We start from the raw sequence: 21,910 nt of genomic DNA, 5'->3' as shown, positions 1-21,910 counted from the left end.
GGAAAAAGAAAAAGCCCCTTTTTTTGTTGTTAATTTGTTATTTTATTAAAGTAATGATAAGAAAATTAAATTTGAATAATGCTATTTTACAAATTTGACCATTTCAGTATCGATTTATAATAACTTTATTCGAACAAATTCTTTCTTGCAAGTAATATTATTTAGTCATATTAGGGAAGGGAGAGAATCTAAATCAAGGTCATCGTAACAATCCTACATTGTTAGAATTTTTAATCTTTGTTCGAAACAATATGTTATGATATTTTTTTCATGCAATCAAATTTTAATTTTCGTAGTGTGCGTGAACTACTAATAAACAATTATCAGGTGTTTAAAAGTAAGATAGTATCATGAGTCAATGAGTCATGACTTGGTGAACAAGCACCTTAAGGCTTAACCTATGGGCGATTTTTCCTAATTCTAAATATAGCAAAAGTAAAGTGGCCATTATAGAAAGTCTACTTTAGAAAATGTTGCTTTCTAAAGGACCAAAAAGCAAAGGAAGGTAAAAGCATCGTAGTAATCAGCAGTATGTATACTTGGCCCAAAAGAGCCACACTGCGTGCCACCATCTGACTCGTTAGTAATCGAAATCCCACCACCAATGGCTGCCGGCGGCGGAGGCGGCAAAGGCGCAGCCAAGAGCACCACCAAAGGCAAGGACAGAAACAAGAAACAAAACCAAACCCACAACAACAACAACAACAAGCCCCTCAATCAGCACCACCTCGTCAGCCTCGTAACCGCCGCCACGTCACTGGCCCACTCCTTCCTCTCCCAGAACGACCTCCTCCTCCTTCCCGCCCAAACCCTAACCCTAGAATCCCTCCTCTCATCCGCCTCCACCTCCCTTTCCACCCTCCTCTGCTTCCCCAACCCACCACCGCCAACACCATTACGCCCTCCGCCGACGCCGCTCGAATGCTGGTTCAGCCGCTTTCTCTCCGCCACCGCCGCCGGCGGAGACTTCGACTCCCACTGGTCCCAGACGTTCCGCATGTCTGAACACTCCTTCTCCGTCCTCCTCTCCCTGCTCTCCCCATTTCTCAAGTCCACAGTCCCTTCAATCCCGCCCAATTTCGTCCTCGCCGCCGCAATTTACCGCTTGGCCCACGGCGCGAGCTACAAGGCTGTGGGAAGGCGGTTCGGGCTCGACTCCGTGGAGGCCTGCCGCGCATTTTACGCCGTATGTAAGGCGGTGAACGATCAATTGGGGAACTTGTTCGAATTCCGGTCAGATATATCCCGGGTATCAGCGGCGTTCAGGTGGATTTCGCTGCCTAATTGCTGTGGGGTTTTAGGGTTTTCGAGATTTGGGGTTGGTGGTGAAGTGCTGGGGGCAAATGGGTCATTGTTGGTTCAGGCAGTGGTGGACTCTGAGGGGAGGTTCCTCGATGTCTCCGCCGGGTGGCCGAGCACCATGAAACCCGAATCGATTTTCCGGCAGAGTAAGCTGTATTTGGGTGTGGAGGAGTCCAGGGACCTGCTCAATGGTCCTGCTTTTGAGCTTGGGAATGGGAATTCCATTCCTCAGTACATATTGGGGGACTCTTGCTTCCCTCTATTGCCATGGCTTCTAACACCTTATGTAAGGTCGGACGAGGCGGATAGCTTCAGCTCGATGGAGAAGGCGTTCAATTCGGTGCATACTCGCGCAATGGGGTTGGTTGGCACGGCATTTGGGAGAGTTCGGTCTCGGTGGCAGCTCCTGGCTAGGCAGTGGAAGGAAGAGTGTGTGGAGTTTCTGCCTTTTGTGGTTGTTACAGGGTGTCTGCTGCATAACTTTCTGATCAAGTGTAGTGAGCCGATGCCAGATGACAATGTGAAAGGCTTAAAGGAGGAGGAGCTTCCTGTTTTCGATGGACAAGTGAACGAGAGTGGCGAGCGGATGAGGGATGTACTTGCCATGCACTTGAGCCGGGTAAGCCTCAGAAGATGAATTCTTTTGTTGCCCGGTAGTTGCTCTTAGTTGCTATGATCGATTAGCGGTGCATCTTAGGTTTTTGAGAGAATTTTTCGGATCAGTTGGAGTCTTAATATGGTCTGCTTTCACTGCATTTATGCATGTATTTTTGTATGTAAATAGCCAATGAAACCATAAATGTCAAGGCTCCAACTTCAAGTTGTATATCATTTCAACACTGAATGTGTTTGTTCAATCAAATTTCTTTCCATATATTCTGGTGATATTCTTATCGAGTTTATGTGCTAGTATCTTTGATGATCTGCCGAGTGGATTTTGCGTTTTTTCTCTTGTTTGTGATGCTAAGCATCCATGATGATCTGCGGATTGGATTTTATGATTCCTATCTTGTTTATGATGTTAAGTAGCCGTGGTGATATGCAGATTAGATTTTGTGATTCTTATATGCGTTTTAGTTGCGCAGAATTGGCGCCATTTTCAGACTACTATCTACATTAAACAGAAAAGATTGGTACACAAATTAACGAAGAAGATCTGCACTTATGTATTAGTTTGACGTTGTAATGGTTAATATAGGGTTACAAAAATTGGTAATATCAGCCTGCTGTGACATATAATTCTTAAATCACATAACCATCCAGGTTTGGTAATTACATCTTTTTGACTCCAACCCTGGATTATAGAGCCGTAAAACAACGTTTGGTTATGTGAGTCTAAGGTAATTCAGGTATGAGCTTAGAAACTAAAGCTTTAGTTGTTCTGACCAAAAGCTTTACAGGAACAGTTTAACCAGCAAGATAGGAGTCCCCTTAAGCCTGTCTCTTGGATTTCGCCTCCGCGTCTTTGTAAAACTCGTACAAACTCATTTGCACTTAAATCCCCGTCACCATTTGCATCGAATACATGGAATATTATGTCAAGCACATTAGTAGAAACAGAGATGCCACGTACCTGTATAAATAGAAAGTAATCAAACATTGGTGTAATAAGCTACTAAATACTAGTTAATGATCAAATCAGCTTAGCTAGCACTAACAATAACGGATCAGATGCGTTCTTGGGAAGCAGCTCTCTGGAGATCAGTTTTCGTCAACACCCTGTTAACTTCTCCATAACTGAAAAGAGCCAGAGAGAAGGACTGCAAGTTCTTACGCAGCTCCGCGAAGTCTTTGAATTCCTTGTATGTGATTTTTATGTCCTTAAGATGTGTGTCGTTCTCAATTTCGTCCACCCGATCAAGCAACTTGTTTATGTCACCGCTGTCAGCAGATGCAACCAAGGACACCGCGAAATCTTTGGCCAACATGTTTCATTGTGCTTTGTAGTCGTAGTGAACAAACTCCAATCGCATAATCTTTCAAATTCGAAAACGAAGGAAGAAAGAGAAACAGGAAAAGGATCAGCTGACTGAACAAATAGTACGATAAAATCACAAACCCTGAAAAAAGATCGCATACTTCTTCGTGTAAATCACGGAAAAACTGAACGATTCTTTCAAGTTTCAGACTTCTTTTGCCGTCTTTGCCAAAAAAGTACTCGAGCAGTCCTTTGTCTTCGACAGAAACCTTGGGCCTGTGGCCTTCCATGTTCTGTTTGCCTTGAGATCGCATCAAGGCCATGACTTTATTAAACTCCTGCCTATCAATGTCTCTGTAAATCACAAATGTAACAAGTTAAGCTTTCCATCGGCAATGCATGAACGAGAGTTTCTAACTTATAACTTGATGGCGAAGACGATAGCAATGTAAACCCATCCGCTGTTGTCGAGATCAATTTTAAACGCAATCGTAAAACTCGGTTCAGGGATGCTGAGGAGTGTGACGAAAAAGATGAACCTGATCGTATCAAGAACGAACATGTACGTTGTTTTTAGACCTTAACAATTTCAACTAGACTAGAGTCATTGTAGTATCAAAGATCTAATAATACTCACTCTAAAAGGAAATCAGGCCATCGCGGTCAGTGTCGAAAAGCATAAAGAATTTGGAAGGAACACACTGCAGCTCGCCGGGAACCTTCTCCCCTCTCAGAGACCCCTCTCTTAACGCAGGGTTGATTCTGAGGGACTTTGATCTGAATGCATGATCCATACCTTCTCCGAAGGACTTTGATCTCGGAGCCGCCCTTCATTCGTGAAGAATTTCCTTCTCCTGTATGAAACTGAGACGAGATCCATCAGTGTAAAAGATTAAAGAAACCTCGGAAAACACGATATAAGGTTAAGTTGAAGAAAAACAATGAAACAAACAAGGTACCATCAATGAGAGAACTGAGTTTCTTTAGGATCTTCGCCGATTGCCCATGCTGCAGCTTCTTTTGGATTATTATCAGTGTAATACACGTAGGAATTCGGATCCAGAGAAGAAGACAAATAGGAAAACCTTAGGCTGGTCCCGAGAAGAAGAAGAAGAAGATGGTGACGGAGAGACCGAGGACGAGGGTTGCGATTTGTTGAACGGAGGACGAGAGCTGAGGCGTTTAACACCCGAAAGAAGCCGGTGGATGGACCGTGAGGATTCCCTCGAAGATGCCCTAGTAAACATACTATGAATCTATGGCTTTAGCGTTATGGCTTGTGAAGTATAAGTGGCGAGCTAGTGGAAATTTAGATTCGAAGTTTAGAGACGAAAAAATACAGAGAATTAAATTAAAGGGGTGAGAGAGATTCTTCTTGTCAAATTTGGAAGCAGTGGAGATTATAACGAGGAGAGGGTGAGAGGGAGAGATGATGGAACGAAATGTGTACGGTTTTGGAGCGGGAAAAGTGGGTGGCTTTCTAGGGGGTTTGACTGACTACATGTAACGGTTTTTCAAAAAGTTAGTTAAAGGTTTGGGTTGTGTGTTCTCAGTGGATTTTTCACATTTAGATCAATGGTTCGGGTCTCTTTCCTTCAATCATCTTTTACTTTCTTTTCTGCTCTCTCATCTTTCTCCCTCTCATGCAACCCCCTCTTTTTAGATCTCTTTATCTAGTTTAAGTCGTGATTTAAAAATTTTAAATCGCAAACCAATCTAGTTTTTTAGTCTTAAAGAAAATTGTTTTCAAGAAATGTTCTTAAGAAATGTTTTGAGAAATGATAAAAAATTTCAAATAGGATATCAAACATGCCCTAAGTAATCTATTCTAAAATATTCCTAAAACTTAATAGGTAACAAAATATTATTTATATACCTTGCCAAATATTGTCACGCTTATTGTACTCATGTTATCCGAAATATCTCAATTATCTGCCTTGCTTCCTTTTCCAACGTGATACTAGAGACTTAAGTTTGATAATTCTCTCTTGCGTAATTTCTTGCCAATTTTGAACCACTTTATATTAATTCATTTATTTATTCCCTTTAATCGCCTCTTATTTTGTTTCACATTATATTTATATGTAAAAGCTTGGTAAAATATTGATGAAAATACTAATTACAAAGTTTGGCCATGAAGGGCTCTCCTAGCTAAAGTATTTGAAGGGTTGTTCTGTTTGTAACTCGACGCGACAGCTCTTCGACTTGGAAAGGAATTTTGTATGATGTTTATCATGCCGTTCCTTGTGCTTGGCCTTCTGAAACTGTCCTTCACATTTTGAGAGATTGCAATGATGGTGTTGGGGATGTTAGTCAATGTTGTGATCTATAAAAGATGATTTAAAAATTTGATCTTCTTAGCATCACTTTTATATTAATATGCGACTCCTTTGCGTTTCTAGTTATGCTGGCATATGATGTAATGGTAGGTTGACAAATTAAATGTGATTAAAAGAATATTGCAGATTTGTAGTAGGTTGTTAAGTCGTATCTGTTTTACGTTTTTGGGAGAAACATTATCACAGTCGAGCAGGTAAAACAGCTCATGGTAAAGAAGAGAGGGACTAACTAAAAGTTATAGGGGCCCTTAAAATCTGGTGTGTTGAATTTTGCCTTAATAATTTCATCAAATCATAGTAGGTTATCCGATTTAATATCCTAACTGCTCCCAATTATTTTTGGGCCCTATAACCTTAGGCTTTAGCTTTAAGATTTCATCAATCCTACCTGCCCAATCTCACACTGTAATTTAGACTTGTACTCCGTATTATTGTACAATTAATTATTAGAGTTATTCTGTTTTTCTGGTTTTGCACGTGTATACTAAAACATATGAAATAATAAAATATGAAGTATCTGAGTTACAATGCGTTATCTAATACTTAAAATCCCAAGTATTTGGCATGTATATGCCTACTTAGAATATGGTAAATCAAAGACAAGGAAGCCATGAATAGAGGAGAGAGGAAATATGAATGAGATACAACTACTTCCTCTTAATCAATCTTTTTGAATATGTAAGTATCGGATTACGGATTATGATACGAGAATAACTTCATATATTGTTAATAAAGCATATGAAAATTTAAAAACCGAAATACTTTTACTACTCAATCTTATTTATCCACTTAGACACTTTTTACTTTTCAGATTCACGACTTCTCCTTTTACGAGTATTCATGTCATAACCTTATTTTGTTATAAATATGTAAAAGTTAGAGAGATAACATTTACTAGTGACTGGAGCAAGGTAGGTATAAAATATTACACTGTAACTATAACACAAGGAGATGACAAGTAAAAGAGGGAGGAATAGATACTGATGTTATTGATCTTTTCTTTCTTGTCTATATGTATTGATAGCAGTCGGAGCGCTCTATTTATAGAGCAACTCCATACGAACAGATTCTTACATTATGAAATTTACAATACATAACTTTGAAAATACGATCCTTTTGTTTCCAAAATCTACATCATATTTGTGGGCGTTGAAAAATCTGTGTGTGGGCATTCATAACAATGCCAATGTTTTCAACAATTTTGGAATTATAGAATCTAGATCAGGAGGTCGTTAAGAGCTGCTCATGCTCAACTTTCTGGATATTGCAAATGTCACATTCAATACCAACTACCATCCAAATTTTCTACAAATTGAGCGAGGCCCCCATTATTTACCTACCACATTAAATTTTATTTATTTCCACTTCCCATTTTACCAGTTTATATCATCATCTCCTCATATAAATGTAATACCACATAAGAACATAACCCCTCAGGCACATTTTAGCTAATCTAAGCTAGCTATGGACTGGTTCTCATGGCTGTCAAAAACCGGCCTTGAACCCTCCCTCATCTACGAATACGGCCTCGACTTTTCGCACAACCAGCTTCAGCTCGACGACGTGAGATACTTAGACCACGAGTTTCTTCAGAGCATGGGAATATCTGTGGCCAAGCACAGGCTAGAAATACTCAAGCTTGCCAAGAAAGAAACCGGATTTGGGCACCCGAAATCGCTTTCTCGGCTTAGTTGGGCGCTCATTCGGACCAAGAAGTGCTTCTCCAAGTACTTTAACAAGTTCGTTTTTCATGAGGACGGCAAGGGTGCAACTCAGACCGAGCCAACTCGGTATCAAGAGCATTGGAGAGGAGCTTTGTTGAGGAAGCACAAGAGTTATTGTGAGGAGGTCAAGGATGAGAACCCTATGTTGGTCAAAACTAGGAGCATTGCGCTTTCTGGACCGTTGGATGGGAGGGTCCAGGAGAGATTGATGGCTCATAATAATCGGAGCTTGAAGCTATCGGGACCGTTGGATAGGAAGGTTCATGAGACGTTGATGTACACAAATAGGAGCCCAAGGCTGACCAGTTCTTTGGTTGCAAGTCCGAGTCCCAAGTTATCTGGACCGTTGGATGGAAGAACGTACGAGATGATCATGGCTACAAATAAAAGTCCAAGACTTTCTGGGCCGTTGGATGGGAGAGTTGTGAGCCCAAAGTTTTGCTTTCCTTACAAGAAGGAAAGGGAGGATGTTGATTATGATGATCATTCACTTCGGACTGCACTGTTTCAGGATCTGAAGCCAACTTGAAGTTTGTGGTTTGGTTTGGTTGGTTTGTCCTAACAGGAGAGTATATGCCTTAGAACGGAAGATATATCTATTTGCTTCGATTACATTATGAGTATTTTAGACATTAACAGATGTGCCTCAATGACACGAAAAGATAAATAAGTTCATGTTTGTGGTGTGTTCTTACAAGTTCGATGGTTTTTCTCAATGTTTTACTTCCTTATGCATCCTCTTGTGCTTTTAGATGGGAATATATGGAAATCCCTAAATACATTTACTGGTTGATTGGATTTGCCCATCATTTCATAGTAATTTCTTGAAACATGTGTTTTCAGAGGGGGGAAAGAAAGGAAGTGATTTCTGCACCTTTTCTTTCTCAGCGAATTAAAGAACAAATAAATAAGAGTGTGCAGGAAGAGAAAAAAAAAAGTGTACGTAAATCATATCGTTGAAAAAAAGTATAAGTTGAGTGTAGTTACTATGATCGAATCAATCAGTACTAGCTTTACAGCAAACTTTCATGATTCTGCTTCAACAACACTTTCAGTCCCAACTACCATATAGTTCATAGGATACAGTCGAGAGCTAAAATTCTCCAACTGCAGTACAGTTGAACAGAAAAAGCCGAAAATTTGCACAAACTACAATTTAGAATTGGACAAACAACCTAGAGCCTCCACATGTGTTGATTCTTTGGTTCTGAAGACGGAATTGAGAAACTAAAACTTTCTACATACGTCTCAGATAGTTGATGTAGTTGTATCCAGATATGCTCGAGTATGATGGCTCTATAGACAGTAGAACTTCCACTCGCCGCTCCTTCATCTTAATGGTTTGTATTTGGAAGAACCCTCAAGGATCCCCCAGCGTAAAGCATGTCGTAAACGGGCTTTATATATCACGTAAACCCAGAGTCTCCTTCGTCTCCAAACCTCTGCATTCTTTTTTCTTCTCCCACTCCGATGGCTAGCGGTGGGAAGCCGTTGACCCACGCCTTGTTTTCTCAAGAACAATTCGGCACTTGTAAATGAGCATGAGCTTTACATTTGCATCCGACTGTCGTTTCAATTTTGACTCGGAAGAGCAGCATATTTGCTGGGTATATGAGATTTTCTATTGGAAGTGGGATCCAAAATGAACGCCGACGAGGAAGTTTTATTAAAATAAACACACATTTACAAACCACACAAATGTCCAATTTATTCCTAAAAACAAACAGAAATCGAGCCTAAAAACAAAGAAAAACAGAAAAAGAGCCCAACAACAGTGAAGCCCAAACAAAAACGAACAACCAAGAACTATCCATTGTGGTTGCCACCGCCGATCCGAGAATCTGCCAGCCACTCGATCCTCCACCCACCGCAGATCATCCCCTCCATAGGCGCCACTTGCACACAACCATCAACAAGAGACAGTCAGCGAGAGAGAAGCCAACCATCAGAAAGAAGCTCCGGAAAATTTCCGAGCAATACCGCCAGAAATGATAGACAATAAGGATAACGTATTAAGTAAAATGAAATAAGGAGAATGTATCATATCTGTTTATATTTGACCGTTTGACGGTGTGCATGTATTAAGTAAAATGAAATAAGATTAAATTCAATTGTTAAATCGATGAAAATCAAATATGATTAAATTCAAGGGAGTTTTAACGAAAAGTCACGGTATTGTTCACTTTAATGAAAAAAAATCATATTACACTAAAAAGTCAAACCTGGTACTATTCATTTTACCCTTTATTTTGTCCTTATCATTAAAATTCAAAGTTTTCAAATCATCTTCATTAGTTTTCCTTAAATTCAATCCTGTATTTTAATTGAAGTTTGAAAATTATAGTTTTATATCATTTATCTAGTTTCGATCCCTTCAAATCGCATGTGTAATTCCACTTTTCTTTGTTAAATAATCATACTCTGTAAATTTTATACTTTTGTTTTGGTATTTCCTTCATCGAAAACATAATTAATGCAGTCTTCTCATAATTGTTATTGTAATGAAAAAAAAAATTATTGGCACTTCAAAAATCAATTGTGAACTCTAAACTTTCTATATTTAGTAAGAAAAATACACTTATAAGGAGTGCACAAATAAATTTTTGGGGATCCAATAACAATTCAAAAAAAAAATACTTCTCAATTTTCCATTTTTGTGGACCAAATGTACCCCTTAGGCCCTTACCATCATTTGAAGTCTAATTTTTTTTTTTCCCGCAATTTAGATTACTTTAGAGTTGAATAATATTTTGTAGGGATGTGTTATCCACACACCTCATTTTACTTCTCACACACATCTTGATAATTTATGTATGTTGATCTTCTTCAATTCATCCGATCCGAAGGCCAAAAATTAAAAAAATGTGTGAGAAGTAAAATGGGATGTGTGGATATAACACCCCTAGTTTGTATAAGAAAAAGAAGGGAAAAAGAAAAGAAAGGCCTGGGCCTGGCCTCATTAAAGAAATGGTTGGCCCAATTGAACATCATTGTGTTCTTGATTCCAAGTATAAAAGTGAAAAGGAATGCAAACATGCTTTTAGCTCAAGCGGGAGCCTTTGCATGTTTCTTTAATATCTACCAGACCCATTGTTTTTCCAAAGAAGTTGACAAGAGGGTTCAGCACACGATTATAAACACAAAGACAAATGATAACTGCATACCATTTTTCTGCGCCGCACTTATATTTAATCTTATCCGTTATTTTTATTTGACTTGTTCAATTTGATAACAAGAAATAAAGAAAGGTGTATAAGACGAGAAAAATAGTAAGTGATTATCATTTCTCTAAAAGAAAATGAGCATAATTGGGCTCTTTTCCTTTAGTTTTCCTTGGGGGTAATGGTGGCATGGGCTTTGAAACCGTTAATAAACCCCACAGCAGCTATCCTAAGGTGATTGGGCCTCTCCTCCCATTAACCACTTTTACCAAACGTTGGCTCCAAGTTCTCCCATTAACATTAAAGATCATCTTCAACTCATGTGATAAAATTTTAAATATAAATTTTAAAATCTTCCCCCAAAACCATCTCCAATCATTGGGCTAAAATAAGTTATGAGACTAAATTCCTCTTAGGATTTAAACTATTATGAACCTACCAAACTGTCATATTTCAAACTTTTTATTTTATTTTTTACTTATAATCCAACAGCTGTGATCAAATAAGATCAAACCTTACGGCAATAAAAAAAAAAAAAAAGAGATTTGACAGTCCACAATTAAATCTAATGTCTAAAATAATTTTACAAAATTATTTCAATCAAATTTCACAGTAAACTTTATAAATATCTATCTATTTGTATGATTTTTAGATTGAAATGTTCATAAAAATAAATTAGGATAATTTACATAAATCTTATTTTTAAGAAAGTTATAAAAATGCTAAAATCATTATTTAATAATCTCGGACAAAAGTTTTAAACCACAAAAGTTCTGAGTTATGACTTAAAATTTTTTAACTTAAATTTTTAAGCTTTATCCTTAAAAGCTACAGATGGTCTAACAGAGATATATAAAAAGATCGTCTCACGAGATTTTGAATTGTCTCACGAGATTTTGAATCCAACTGGCATGCCACTTCAATCAGCAAGTAACGAACGTTTCTAAACCCTTGGGCTGTCATCAACTCCACCAGGATGTGATGAGTAGATATCAAGATGCCAAACAACTTTGTCGATAAAAGCTATTGGGAGTAGCTAATTTTTTTTAACAAACAATCATGTTTACGTTAATGAGTGTGAAAGTGAGCTAAGACAATCGAAACGTTTGAATGGCTAATCCAATCAGGTACATGGTGTCCATCGCATTTGGGTCATGTCAATCCAAGTCACCTCTGAGATAGTCTTTTGGCAGTGTAAATATCCCTAGGCCAGCCAGAACATAGTGTCATCAAATCTTATCCAAAATAATATCTTGTTAATTCAAGCTTACCTATCCAGACAACAACGTTACGCTTTGCAAATATCTTTACCAAAGGCAAAGATATTTGTGACTAAGCCGACTTGAAACATAAACTGAACAAAGTTGCATTACAGCTGTGCCCATAATATTGTAATTTCAATGAATACACAACACAAAACAACCAAAAGATGAAATCGAAAGCCATAAATCGGCATATCTGAAAAGGGACAAAACACAAATGATCTATCCACTTTTTAGTCCCATAATGATGGATAAGTTTTTTTTTTTGGTCAACTGGAAATTCTCATAACCAGAACATGTTGGAATTTATTAGGTTTATTTAGAAAATTAATTAAAGATTGATTTGATTTTGTAGTAGGATATTTGTTGGCATTTACGCATTAGGGTTTCTTAGGTTTATTGCTCTATAAATGGAGCTTGTAATTTAGTTTGAGAAATAAGTTAGTCACAATGTAGTCTCTAAGGGTTTTGTAACCATTTCGGCATTCTCAGTTTGTTTAATAATATTCTTATTATTTTGTAGTTTTGTTCGTTGCGCACTCTGATATTCAACTTGGTATCAGAGTGGGTTCGATCCTTAGGGTTCAATCCGTTCTTGTTGGTATCAATTTGTTTGCCTTTGTCGTCATTCGTTTTAGATTTGTTAATTGGTATTGATTGTTTGCAAGGAAAAAGTCGATCTGACCAATCCACCACACCACTGCTATTTAGTTGTTTAAGAAGGTGTGATGTTGCACTTGTTTGCCCATAAGAAGAGAGAAAAAAGAAGGAAAAAGAAAAAAAAATTGTTTGGAGTTTTTTAGGCCCTCACACGGGCAAAGAAAAAATATGTTTTTTTTTGTTTGTTTGCTCAGGTTTGTTTGGAAGTTCATAATTGGCATCGGCATTAGCATTGACATTGGTATTGGCATTGGCATCCGCATCGGCATCGGTATTGGCATTGGCATTGGTATTGACACTGGAATTTGAAGTCTTGCATCCACATCTACTTTGGCAAACCCATGTCGTGTTCCGCCATTAGTTAGACGGGAGGTGTTGGAATTTATTAGGTTTATTTAGGAAATTAATTAGAGATTTGATTTGATTTTGTAGTAGGGTATTTTTGGCATTTACACATTAGGGTTTCTTAGGTTTATTACTCTATAAATAGAGCTTGTAATTTAGTTTGAGAAATAAGTTAGTCACAATGTGGCCTCTTAGGGTTAATTGGCGTCGTTCGTTTTAGATTTGTTAATTGGTATTGATTGTTTGCAAGGAAAAAGTCGATCTGACCGATCCACCACACCACTGCTATTTAGTTGTTTAAGAAGGTGTGATGTTGCACTTGTTTGCCCATAAGAAGAGAGAAAAAGAAGGAAAAAGAAAAAAAAATTGTTTGGAGTTTTTTAGGCCCTCACACGGGCAAAGAAAAAATATGTTTTTTTTTTGTTTGTTTGCTCAGGTTTGTTTGGAAGTTCGTAATTGGCATCGGCATTAGCATTGACATTGGTATTGGCATTGGCATCGGCATCGGCATCGGCATCGATATTGGCATTGGCATTGGTATTGACATTGGAATTTGAAGTCTTGCATCCACATCTACCTTGGCAAACCCATGTCGTGTTCTGCCATCAGTTAGACGGGGGGTGTTGGAATTTATTAGGTTTATTTAGGAAATTAATTAGAGATTTGATTTGATTTTGTAGTAGGGTATTTTTGGCATTTACGCATTAGGGTTTCTTAGGTTTATTACTCTATAAATAGAGCTTGTAATTTCGTTTGAGAAATAAGTTAGTCACAATGTGGCCTCTTAGGGTTTTGTAGCCGTTTCGGCATTCTCAGTTTGTTTAATAATATTCTTATTATTTTGTAGTTTTATTCGTTGCGCACTCTGATATTCAACTGAACAAAGGTATCAAAAGTCGCATTATTACGTGTGTCTTAGTCTCATAGCTAAAGAACTCTCTCGTGCAATTACTATATATAATATTGGATAAGTTTTCGCGTTTCATACTCACATCCACAAGTAGCATTATTCATTTATGTGCATGTTTTAGTGTCACAACAAGACAATTGGCTCATGCATTCACCCAAACCCTAAGAACAAGTCCACTAGGAGTGGATAGCCTGGCACCCAGCCAATTCCATCCAGCCCAGTCCAATCGGCTAGCTGACAACCCAAGCCATCCCATAGGTCGGCGCCTATGTGACATCATGCTGATGCTAGCGTGACGTCACAAGCTGTTTTAAAAAAAAAATTTGCACTGGGCACGTGGAAAACACACGCAAGTGGCTGACAGCGTCGTAAAGGTGGGGCCCACCATGCAGGCGCACTATGGGGATTCGGCATGGGGACACTTGGCTCCTCTATGTTCGTTGGATTTCCAACGGCTAGTTTTCTGGGCCCTTAAATTTCCAACGGTAAAAAAAAAATTTTAATTTAACATTAATGGCTACTAACGTGGCATAATGAAGACTGTTCGATTTTCAGATCAACTATCTAGATTTTTTAGCCAAAAAAAATAAAAAAATAAAAGAAAATGTTAGAAATTAATAATATTTTTTTATAAAGTCAAAAAATAAAAATAAAATAATAATAATTTTTTATTTTATAATAAAAATAATAATATTTTAATAAAATTAACTAGGCTATTTTTTAAAGAATGAAGATGCATTTGACCTATTACTATTGATTGAGATATATTACTGTTCACTGAATAGATTAAATAGACTGAGTGCTGACACATTTTTGTAAAGGTCGCCTTGCTCTACTACACCCTTGGGCCCCACTGCACTTTGTCCCACCATTTGGGCCTACACGACTGACTTCCAGCTGCATGCACATGCATATGTCAAATTATTTCAACATCAATTGTTTTTTTGGAGGTAGGGTTGGGGGTGAATTTTCCAAATTTTTTTGAGCTTAAACCCCTATGCGCCATTTTTGCCGAGTCAGCACGCGTTCAGCAAATCTGAATTTTCAGATTTCGGTACTCCAAACTCTGTTCCTTTGCCGACCTTTTATGGGAAATTAGTTCGTGGCAATTTTACTAGATAATCTCTCCATTATTTTTCACTATTTTAATTAATTCGGGTTTTGTTTAAGAGTAGGGTTGGAATATGACGCCTAAGGTCATCTCCAACTAAAAGGTTCAGAGGGTTAGAGGGTAAAAAATAGCCCGAAAATCGTCTCTAATCGATGGCTAGGCCAGAAGGTTGTGGAATTTGAGAGGGCCCCACGAAATCGGAAGAGGCTGGCCAGAAAAAAATAGAAATCATGTCAGTTAGAACACACACGAATTCTTTGAATTTTTTTTAACAGTTTTATTATTATTTTTTATTTACAAAATTTTTCCTATAACTTCTATTTTTCATATATATATTTATTTAATTCTATTTTTTTCCTATAACTTTTATTTTACAAAATTTGTTTCATATATTTTTTTTTAAATTCCATTTTTTCCTATAACTTCTATTTCACAAAATTTGTTTCATATTTTTTTAATACTATATTTTCCCTATAACTTCCTAAGTCATTATACAACATTAAATTAAATTAAGTAACATGAAACAACATTAAATAACATTAACCAACATAAAAATTATACAACATAAAAATAAACATTTAACAACATGAAACTTAAACAACATTTAAGTTGTAGTTTTTAAATAATAAATTATGTTTGGCCCTCGGTTGGAGACGGTTTTTTGTGACATGGCTAAAATGAGCCATTTGGCCATCGATTGGAGACGGAGACAAATATGGTCTTGTACTGTTCATTCAAATATTAATATCTTGGAGGGCTAGATGGCTAAAACGAGCACTCTGGCCAGCCCTCGATTAGAGATGGCCTAATGTCTAGCGTGTGCGCGCCTAACACATACTAAATTGCCAATAATATACAAACAATGGTACGAGCTAATAGCAACATACCTTCCTAATGATTTTTTGTTTACTAACTTATAATGAGCTAATGAAGGCTTATTTATGACAGCGCCCCCGAAATTCATTCTTGTTCTCATTTTGTATCTTGAAACTCTTTTTTTCTCACTTAACCTCCTAAAATTACATTACCTCTCTCATGGTGCCCTTTTCTTCATTCATTCTGCCAAATAAACGATATGGTGAAAATTCTTACCTTCTAACCTTGTACGGCGAGAATGGTCGTTGGAGCTGGAAGTCGACGGTAAGAATGATCGTTTGAGGTGGAAGATTATGGTGGGACTGACGATTCAGTGTGGTGAACCGTGGAACTGTGGACAATTTTAGTGATGCAATTGGGACTAAGGTGTGGTGGTCAATGGTCGGTTGTGGGCTCGTGTAGTAGTCGTTTTTTTTTACGGAGAAGTTGCAGAGGTGAGGTCGAGAGAGAGATGGAGTCTAAGTCGAGAGAGAGTTTGTGAGGTATGTGGGTGAGGTCAAGATAGAGAGATAGTGAAAGTTGAAATGAATGGTTGAGATTTCAACGGTTGAGATTCAATCTCAACCAAATTCAACGATTACTATTAATTGATTTAAATATAAGATTACATTTAAACATTTTTGGTTAAGTGTTACCGAACAATGATCAAAGGAAACCGAATACCATACTGAAACTTTGGGTATTGTTTGATTTTTGGTTTTTCGAGATTGGTGAAATTCGGTTCGGATTTTTTCAGGTATTTTTTCCAGCCCAACCGTATTACATTCTTGGGGGGCACCGTGAGAAAAAAAAAAGAGTTTTTAGGGGTATTGAAGTGAATAAGCCTAGAATGGATGAAGTCATGAATCAGAGGGTGGTCAGAAGTAAGCGGAATTGGATCAAATGAAGAAGTCATAAAGTCAAAAATTATATCATTTTCATTATGATTATAATATGTCATGAATCATCTGGTAGGAATTGAAATGAAATGTTCTTCTTGTGAAACTATGGATTTAAATTATTTATCAAGTTGACTATTTACTTCGTTGTCTCATTACGAGGTTCAGATGCACAATATGATCATATATGTAGTTGTCCGACAAGATAAATCGAACTTAGGTAACATCCCTCACTAATACAAAAGGCTCTCATCCATACAATAGACTTACCAACTCAATACATTTAAAAAAAAATATATTATTAATAAGGGAAGGGGGTAAGGATACGAAATTATCACAATTATTTAAAGAACAAGGAAGTTTCAAACCTTGGACACACAGACGGAAATCAACATCCTATCCGCTAGGATGTTAGACCACATGCTTCGAACTCAATAGATCAAATCAACTACTATGTATTATAGCTTCCGTGTTTTTGTGGCTCTTTTGATGAAAAAAAAAACTTATATGGCACGAGTTTTTGTGTCATAAAATATAATAAGTGTAAATTTTTTCTTACACGTTCTTGTTTTATTAGCACGTGAGACTATGTGATAATGTGCTCATATCATGTAAGTTCTCCGATTGTAAATGTGACAGATGGCTACCCTTTTCATCATTTTGTTGTAACAAACCATATGATTCAAAGGTTAATTTAGATGAAAAAAAATTAAGAAATACACTCAATCCAGTGCTGAAATGGAAAACCAGGCAGGGGTTGTCCCGGTATTAAAGGACTTGGGGGAACAAAAACCTAAAAAGCAGGTACATTATCCATTCATCCATGATCCATGCACCCGTACTTTCCTTTTCAGAGCCTTATCCTCCCCGAGGGGCCAAAGCCAAACTCGAGTTGGTTGCTAGCATTATGGATGAATACGATACAGCGGTTGGAATTTTAAAAGAGCTGTATGCATGAATGCCTAATGGCTTTGGGGCCTCCTCGGATTCGCAGGACATCTTCTCGAGAACAACTTACGTGCCACTGCTACAATGTTGTTATTGTGACATTTTATACCGTTAAAAAAGTTCTCCAAGTGTCGCCAAAAAGACGGAAAATAATCACCATTAACATTGTATTAGTGACACGAAATGTCAAAATGACGGAAAATATAGGATAAAAATTCTCCAAGGGACCACTGCCCTTCTGTCTTTCGATTGTTGTTCAAAAGGAACTTGTTTGTTGCGTGTAGCCGCGTCAGACATGGACTCCCCCGACAGCTAGCTTCGTCACCAATGACTTTCTTTGATATTCCAAAATCAGAAAGAAGAGGAAGCAAAATTTTAAAAGTTTAACCGACCTGATTCCGTTTAATTTTATAAATCATGTACAGCTATGAAAAACATAATACGTGTTTTATACAATAATCATTTTTGGTATCTCTTGATAAAAAAGGACGTGTGAGTCATCACCTGATGATTAAGAACTAAACTAAAGTCATCAGCTGATATTACAAGGTACTTGTAGCGCAATCGCAGGCAAGCACAACAGTGTTTCGTGTTCGATTATTCCTCCCATAATTTAATTGATTAAAAAAAGTCATGTTTGATTATTCCTCCCATAATTTAATTGATTAAGAAAATTCATCTATTTTTTTTGTAATTTAATTAATTAAGAACATTCACCTTTATTATAAGATAATTAATTAATGACATTTACCTCTCTCTCAATCATAAGTTGATTAATCATTACAGAGTTTTATCGGTTCAAATCATTAATTCAATGAAGGGAGGCAGATTGTCTGCCCTTCTGTTATGATTAGGGATGGGCAAATACTCAATTGTTATAGGTAACCGTGGTTATCCGCTCATTTAAAATTGACGGTTACGATTATGGGTAACCGTTTAGATAAATAAACAGTTATAGGTTAGGTATAACCGTTTACCCGTGAAATTTAAATGGGTGGTTATGGGTATTACCTGCGGTTATAAACAGGCACCCATTTAACCATTTATTTTAATATATGTAAAACTAAAAAAAAAAAGTTTCTAGCTGAGTTTAGTATCCCGAGACATATTTGGTTATAAAGGGCCATTATATATATATATATATATGAGCCTTACTTGAGAGAAAAATATAGTTGATAGAACGGGCCAATGTTTAATATATGCGATTGAATGTGCTAAAGCATTAGAGTGTTCGACAATTTTGTTTTGGAGTCTTTTGAAACTTTGACCAATTCAAGAGAATGATTACCTTAAGCTTTTAGAAACATGTTATTGTCAGATAATGCGTACCTATATATATATATATATATATATATTTAATTGGCCTCGAGTTTTCAATAAGTATTTGACCCAAAAATTAGAAATCAATTAAATGGTTTGGATCGATCAACATATGTTTCTAAATAAAAATCCAAATATTTATCAAATTAGCTTATTAGCAAACTGATGCGTACATACATACATATATATATATATACAAAAATATTAATTAACCTACAATCATGCATGATTCTTGTAATAGATTGACCGTCAAATAATTGGGAGACATCGCAATATTCATAAATAATATTGCCGTTAATACAAAAATTCATGTTAAATGTATTTATAACGGTATTTAATTGTTAGAAAAAGAAAATTATAACAAATTTCTTTTTAATTTTCAAGTTGTTAAAAAAATAGGTAGACGGGGTAAAAAAAAGAAGAGTAAACGGGTTAAAAAGGGTAAACTGGTACGCGATTATGGGTAAATGAGTATGCGGTTTGGGTATGATTAACCGTTTATAAACGATTATGCGTATGGATATACCTATTTATGTAAATACCCAACAGGTAAACGGTTATATGGGTAAAAGCTTAAACGGTTATGGATAAATAATCGCGATTATTCGCCCGCCATAACCGTTGCCCATCCCTAGTTATGATACCCTTCCCATCCCCTCTAATTTGTGCGGTCATGGTTAAATCACGTCAACATTTTATATTCTTATTGCTTTCTGTCTTATTATTTCTATTAAAAATTAATATAAAATGTTGATTGTCTGCCCTCCTGTTATGATGCCCTTCTCATTCCCTCTTATTTGTGCGATCACGGTTAAATCATGTCAATATTTTATATTTTTATTGTTTTATATCTTATTATTTCTATTAAAAAATTAATATAAAATGTTGACGTGACTTAACCATGACCGCACAAATATGAGAGGGTGACTTAACCGTGACCGCACAAATATAAGAGGATGGAAAGGGCACCATAACAAGAGAGCAAACAATCTGCCTCCTCAATGAAATCCATTTATAGAATCTAAGCCACTCTCAATTTTCGTTAATTGTTTTATTGAAAAACTAATGAAAATAATTTAAAACTTTTAAATTTTAACAAAAAGGACAAAATAAAAGATAAAATAAATAATTCTAAGATTAACTTTTTAATGTAAAAATTTAGTTTTTCGTTAAACTAAATAGTACAAATTTTTCGTTAAAATTCCTTGTTTTATTCATACATTTTAGGAAATTTTCCATCAAATTAATCATAATTTATTATATTCCTTTTCAGTCCAATCCTTCTCTCCAAATTAGGGTTCTTATTAGGCATTTCTAGCGTCCCAACTTCTTAATCCCTCCAAAAACAAAAAATTAATTTCTCAATTTTTGGTGCAAATACCGCAGGAAAATATATACACCTGCACAAATGGAAATAATAATCAATAAATAATACGAACAAACGAAACAATTAATAAATTAATCGACAACGAAACAACTAACCTGTATAAACCAATGAATCCAGAACCCGGTATGAAACGGAGTGAACGGAACGAACGTACGGCGAGGGATAGCGGAGAGGTCAAAACTAACGGATACAGTCAAAGAACGGGTAACTGTGAAACGGAGACGATGAAGAATTGGACTGGAATGTGATGTGAATCCAAATTTTAACTAATGCGATCTGTTAATTTCGAATTTAATTTGGGGCTGCAATAAAAATGGATGCTTATAAGGAAGTTAATAAGGTCCCAGAAAGCTTGGAGTCGCCAACAAAATGGCGCGCCAATCGATACAAACTTGTGTATTTATATATACAGAGCGGAAATCATAGCAGCTAAGGTTTCAAATATAAATCACCCTGGCTGTAGTAGCACTTCGGTCAACAAATCGGTCAGATCACTCGGGCTTCGCCGGATCCAGACACGTCATCACCCAATGAGCGCCCTTACCTCGCTGCCGGAAAACTAAACAATTTGCAGAGGAAAGCTCAGAAGCACCAAATCCGACTCTTTTTTTTTTTTAATTTCAAAATTGGGTTTTCAGATTACTAGTCGGACTTGGACATGGCGGAGAGCCGGCTGGGCCGGGGACAGAAATCGGCTCTTCGCCTCTGGCTGTGGGAGGAGGGGCGGATCAGAGCGGCCAAGGCGCGCCTCACCAGATCGCCTTCGACGCCGCCGATTCTCACGAGCGAGTTCGTCATGGCGGATCTGCGCGCGTTGAGTCGGTTCTGCGAGTACGGTGCGGAGGCGGTGACGTGGGAGTTGTTCTTGTGGAGGCTGCAGCGGAAGGAGCCGGGGTGTGTGGTAGGGGAACACATGCAGGTTCGCTTCGGCTGACTGATATTCCGGCCGCTGGGGACGGCGGTGTGGTGGTGGTGGTGGCTGCCGGTGCCGCGTGGGGAGACGGAGATGGATCGGCTGGGGGAGGTTGGGCGGTCGAAGGAGAAACGTACGGACTGGGCGGAGGGAGAGGCGGTGGCGACGTTGAGGCGCGGGGGGGAGACGGTGCGGTTGAAGAAGGTGGAGGAGCGGGAGGTGAAGCTGGAAGTGGAGGAAGCAAAGGCGGAGGAAGAGGAATACCGAGTGCTTTGGAACCTTCCGGCGGGTGGTGGAGCGGAGCGGAGGACTGGGCCGCAGCCGCTTGAGGATCTTCTTGAAGTTGCTGCCATGGTTGTTGATCAGGCTGAGGTTTTAGAGAGAAAGTGAGAAGATTTGGAGACCAGAGGAGAGAGAAAAGAGAAGAGAGAGGGTTTTGTTTTTCTTTTCTTGTAAGCTGCGTTTCGCTTCCCAATTCGGCAAACCTAGCTTCACTCGAGTTATCTATTTATAGTGAATGGGGAGGAGAAGATGCTCCAGCTCCCGCGATACTTCCCTTCTTTATTTCGATATTTTCATTCGTGCCCCTACATTTTTGGTTATTTGTGTTGTGGGCTACACGACTGCAACGCGTGTTATTTATTGATTATATTGTAATTGATCGTTAACTATATATGCTATTGATTCCATTCCAATGAGTTGGTCCATGCATATAAACGATACGGTAGGTCGACAAACGCTACTCTTTGTTTAAGAGGTAAATCAACATGATATTTACACTTGTTTTTTTTTTAATTCTTCAACTCACGTTCAACTTTTAGATTGAACAATATATTTAGTATGTAATTTTTATCAT

General features: G+C 37.5%; 3 protein-coding genes and 1 pseudogene across 3 annotated transcripts; 2 read left to right on the top strand and 2 right to left on the bottom strand.

Moving 5' to 3' along the window:
* Positions 1 to 535: 535 nt before the first annotated feature.
* LOC126602399 (protein ALP1-like) lies at positions 536 to 2,176 on the top strand. The gene has a single exon (XM_050269246.1). The coding sequence runs from the start codon at positions 605 to 607 to the stop codon at positions 1,937 to 1,939; it is 1,335 nt and encodes a 444-aa protein (XP_050125203.1). The 5' UTR covers positions 536 to 604; the 3' UTR covers positions 1,940 to 2,176.
* Positions 2,177 to 2,505: 329 nt separating this feature from the next.
* LOC126602667 (calcium uptake protein, mitochondrial-like) lies at positions 2,506 to 4,467 on the bottom strand (annotated as a pseudogene).
* A 2,504-nt stretch (positions 4,468 to 6,971) lies between these two features.
* On the top strand, positions 6,972 to 8,113 carry LOC126602406 (uncharacterized). Its single transcript, XM_050269257.1, has one exon. It carries the CDS (start codon positions 7,024 to 7,026, stop codon positions 7,810 to 7,812), a length of 789 nt encoding a protein of 262 aa, XP_050125214.1. The 5' UTR covers positions 6,972 to 7,023; the 3' UTR covers positions 7,813 to 8,113.
* A 12,288-nt stretch (positions 8,114 to 20,401) lies between these two features.
* On the bottom strand, positions 20,402 to 21,552 carry LOC126602410 (uncharacterized). The gene has a single exon (XM_050269261.1). The coding sequence runs from the start codon at positions 21,405 to 21,407 to the stop codon at positions 20,784 to 20,786; it is 624 nt and encodes a 207-aa protein (XP_050125218.1). The 5' UTR covers positions 21,408 to 21,552; the 3' UTR covers positions 20,402 to 20,783.
* Positions 21,553 to 21,910: the final 358 nt, after the last annotated feature.

Source organism: Malus sylvestris, chromosome 15 (assembly GCF_916048215.2).
Source record: "Malus sylvestris chromosome 15, drMalSylv7.2, whole genome shotgun sequence".
Lineage (NCBI taxonomy): Eukaryota > Viridiplantae > Streptophyta > Magnoliopsida > Rosales > Rosaceae > Malus > Malus sylvestris.
Note: the sequence above shows the minus strand (reverse complement) of the source record. Positions and strands in the feature narration are given on the sequence as shown.